General features: G+C 44.6%; 1 protein-coding gene across 1 annotated transcript; it reads left to right on the forward strand.

The window, feature by feature from the left end:
- The first annotated feature begins 1,382 nt into the window (after positions 1-1,382).
- On the forward strand, positions 1,383-2,084 carry LOC121048029. The gene is made up of 3 exons (XM_042291421.1): positions 1,383-1,414; positions 1,542-1,667; positions 1,748-2,084. The coding sequence occupies exons 1-3, from the start codon at positions 1,383-1,385 to the stop codon at positions 2,082-2,084; spliced, it is 495 nt and encodes a 164-aa protein (XP_042147355.1).
- Positions 2,085-4,289: the final 2,205 nt, after the last annotated feature.

Genomic DNA, 4,289 nt, shown 5'->3' on the forward strand with positions numbered 1-4,289 from the left:
TGACGAGGCTGTCACGCGGCAACAGACAATGCCGTGGACATACATTCTTATTTTCTAGACTGAGAAAGTTGCACTGCCAGTTTTCTCTGGGTGGAATCGAGCACCGGAATTTACGCACCTTTCGCCCGAGGTGTATTTGAAGGGCACGGAATTTCGGTATACTTAAAGACAATGATTGCGTAATGGTACAGAGCTCTGACGAAGAGCGGAATTAGGAGATATAATTTTGTATTCAATCTATACACAGCCCATGTGAAGGCTGAGCAAGACGGCCGCCACCTCCGAAACAGCCAGCTGAGAAGGAGGTGTATGTTTATTGGGCTGAGGACTTGTACGTTCAAGGCTGAAAATAGTCGAACACAGTAGATGATGATGATGAAATTATGAAGTAGATGATAAACATGGTTAAAAATCGCGCACAAAGAGACAAGAACAAACGAGGAGTGCAACACAGACAGGCACGTCTGTCTTCTACGTTCCTTCCTCGTTTGTTCTTGTCTCTTCGTGCGCGATTTCTAACCGTGTTCAACCTTTACCAAGACGCCCAGCTTACTACTTTACTATAAAGATGCAAGTATCTTTTTTTTCCAGAGTAAGCATAATAGCGCTTGTAAGCAGTGAAGGCTTGGAAAATTTTATGTAAATGATCAGTCAACATGCGCCCCCCCCCCCTTTTTTTTTTCCCACCCTAAAAAAATGCCGTTCAGTTTTAAAGTTCTCTCTGTGATATATTTTTGTTTTTCAGCGTCAAAACTAAGGTAATTAAGTTACATATTTCACTGAGTACCGCTACACTGCGTGGAATATGATTTTAAATTTCCGCAAATTGTAATCGATTCAAATTATGATGCGGGGAACGCATATGTATAAGGCACCTGGAGTTTAATAACAGCGATTGCTCTAACTAATAAAAACAAATGTTTGATGTCTAACTGAAATGAGTTTTGATCTCAATATGCAGTTCAAAAGGAAGCTGACCAAGTGGAGCCGGTGGAGCCACCTCCAAAAACATTGACGCCAAGCAAGGAGGCGTACGTGTATTGGACACGACCAGCCGTACTGGCCTTAATCGAACGATGCGCCAAGATGGAAAAAAAAGTAATCCTGTCTCCAAGACGTTCTGGAAAGGGTAAAACGATACATTTTCAGGTATTTTGTATTATCGCTGTGAAATGAAGGAAATGCATGCTCGTGCCACAACTGCGTAGTGGGAATTTCCTCTTCTTTTTTTTTTGTCTTTTGTAGCACGCATTTTTTATTTTATTTATGTTTTTAACGAAGATAAGGAAAATATGTCTTTGCTTACCTGGGACTAGACATCTACAACGCGTAACATTTCACACGAGCATGTCTGAAGATGAGAGATGTTTACAAAAGTCCAAATGTTTGCACTGATAGGGAACTCGCCGGTTTGGTGGGCTTGCTTTTAATATAAAGAGGCAGAATGTCAATTTTGACTACTATTTCAGGGAGCGTTCATTTGGACAATCCGGTCACATGAAACTAAATACACTAAAAAAATTGGTGGTGATTTATTTCAGGCTGGCCAAGACCCTCAATGAAATGGGGTACCCAGTCACTGAAAACCAGTGTTGCAATAAATGGAAAAATTTGAAAAAAGCGTATAAAGGTGTTAAGGACCACAACGCCAAGAGCGGCAACGACAAGTACGCATTTCACGTCTCCATTTTTATATTTCTTGAGTGAGATTTTGATGAAATCTTTCAGCACTGTATTAATCTCGCAGGAAGGATTGGCCATTCCTCAAGGAAATGGATGAAATCTTCGGGCGAAGGCCGGAGGTGGTCCCTCTGGCTGTTGCGAGCGCCTCAGCTGGTCTGAGCGTCAGGGAAACCGGAGAGGAGCCGAAGGCGGAGTGCAGCCGAGGAAGCAAGAGAATGTCGATACTCTCGGAGTCACATGAGTTGCTGTCCAAAAAAATGGCCTTAGAAGAAAGGAAAGTCAAGGCCCTAGAGGATTTTAATTGTTTCTTTAAGGATTTTTTAGAACTCAAGAAAGCAGAAAAAGCCAGAGCGGAAGAAGAGCCATTATGTATGAAACTTCGTAATCTAGATTTTAATTGACGAGCAAAGAGCTGCAAAGATGTGTTCACCTTCAATGTTATTTATTTTGTGTGAGTGTGTGAAGATACAAGTCACAATGATTAACATGCATTCGCGTAACCACGGGATCACAAAGAAGTGTGAAAGTTCCAACTAGTTTTTAATTATTAACAGTAAATTGATGAATACATAAAAAATAAAAAAATAGGTTGGTCTCCTATTCTTGTTAATAAACATGAACTATGTACATATATACCGGGGCTTCACAGGCTGTGCATGATAAAATCTCGCTTTGCCTTGCCCCTGGCCTTGTCGCGACTCGCCGTGGGTGCGTCGTCTTCGTCCGAGGAGGACCCACCGGACTCGCTGGAGTCGCTGTCCGTACCGTCACCTGCGGGTCCATCGTCCTCGGTGTGTAGGGGGCCGTCGTAGATGTCCCGCCACTCCATGCACGCGTTGTGCATGACGCAGGCTGCCACAATCGTCGTGACGATGCGTTCTGGGCGGCGGGCTTCAATGTACTTGAGACGTCGGAACCACCCCTTGAGAATCCCAAAGGCCCGCTGTGTGCTTTGTGTTATAGTTTCTGTGCTGCTCAGTTAGCCGGCCGTTGTTCCTGTAGGGGACAAGGAGGCTTTGTCGCAGCGGGTACGCGCCATCTCCGAGCAGGTGGCTGTCGAAGGGGAACTTGTCCGCAGTCAAGATCGTCGGTAGCTCGGACCGCCTGTACATGCGTGCGTCGTGCACGGACCCGGGATCTCCTGCGCTGCAGTGAAGCTGAGGGGGGAGCAACGTCACTAGGCGCTCAACAGAAGTCCTTCGGAGCCGAAAATGACTTTTGAAGTCCTCGGGAGACTGGCGGGGGACAACAGTTTCCGCATACCCTAAAATCTCGGCCACTTTGCGCCTGAAATGATAAAAAAATATATGTATATCTATTATGTAGGATTTGTTTTAAAGTGCAGGTGCATTCGTTTCGCGTGTCTGCTTCAATATATACAAAATTTATCGTTGGTTTCCATCCCCGACAATAATCAACCAGCTACTCATAACACACGTGCGATTTGTGATCTTTTTTTCCCGGTGACTAGCGATTCATAGAATGCAAGCCTGGTAACACAAAAACAATTCATTCGGAACAAACAAGTCGGTTGTGTATGTGTATATAGAAAAAAAAAAAAAAACACTGAAGGGACGGATTTCACTCGAAGTCTTCCTTTAGACGTAAAGCGCAGCTAGTGTGGACGTTCATGGTACATTATATAAAAGCTAAAGAAATAAATAAAGCCCACACGCAGAACATAATTTACTAAAATACGTATGACGGCCAAATGTTCTTTTATGTTTCTTTTCTATATTTTACGTCCCACGCAGCTTATTGAATAAGATGAGAGTGAATACGTAATTCACTCTCATCGGAGTGAATAGTTTCGCTTTTATTTGTATACAATAAGTAATATAAGCTTCAAGTCGGCGTTGCAAGGTGTGCCAATGAAGCACGCTCTGGATACTTTTTCGATTAGCGCGCTAAATGCCGCTTTAAAGTTTATCAGAAAATGTTTCCTTACCTCTCCTTCGTTGTAAAACTCTCTAGGATTTCCCACTCCTCCGCCGCGTCGTCACTATCAAAGAAAAACTTCGCAGCGGTTAATATCATCGTCTCTTCGAATGCTTCCTCCGTGATCAAAACAGATCGTCTGCTATTTCCAGAATCGAGCCTGGACCGCTAGGTTGGACATTTGAGAAAAGGTACATGGAAGTGACGTAATGCAAAGGAGGAGCGTATCCTAGCAACACTCACGTGGCGGCTCTGCCCACTTTGACGCCGCTACGTCATCGCAAACTTGACACCCGTCACCCGTTTCAGCGACGTCCGGAGCCAACCACCGACGAGCGGAAGTAGCTACGCTTTCCCTGAGGCGTCCCTACGCGCGGGATACGGGGTAGGATTTACTACGACGCGGGTAGCAGTTCCTGCGTTTAGCGAAGGAACGGCAACCAATCCTGTGCGTCGCTGGCCGTCTAGTACGTCTAGTACAGGTAAAAGTATTGAAAAACAATCAAGACCTTTTGGGCGTTGTTAAAACAAACCGCTTTTTTGTACCCTTTTGCAATACATTTAAGAATTAATTGGAGAGAAAGTTGTTCCAATATTATGCGGGATGTGCGCTACGCGCCTTCTTCAAACCAAAATGTCGAACCACGAGGAGCCGGGTGTGCCGGGGG

The sequence above is a fragment of the Ixodes scapularis genome, unplaced genomic scaffold, assembly GCF_016920785.2.
Source record: "Ixodes scapularis isolate PalLabHiFi unplaced genomic scaffold, ASM1692078v2 PGA_scaffold2__306_contigs__length_199485367, whole genome shotgun sequence".
NCBI classification, from domain to species: Eukaryota; Metazoa; Arthropoda; class Arachnida; order Ixodida; family Ixodidae; genus Ixodes; species Ixodes scapularis.

What these genes read in the sequence shown, in the direction of transcription:
- LOC121048029 (XM_042291421.1), top strand. Translation starts at nt 1,383, where the DNA reads ATGTTTGCACTGATAGGGAACTCGCCGGTTTG. An exon ending in ATAGGGAACTCGCCGGTTTG is followed by an intron (nt 1,415 to 1,541) that starts GTGGGCTTGCTT and finishes GATTTATTTCAG; the next exon opens with GCTGGCCAAGACCCTCAATG. An exon ending in GCCAAGAGCGGCAACGACAA is followed by an intron (nt 1,668 to 1,747) that starts GTACGCATTTCA and finishes TTAATCTCGCAG; the next exon opens with GAAGGATTGGCCATTCCTCA.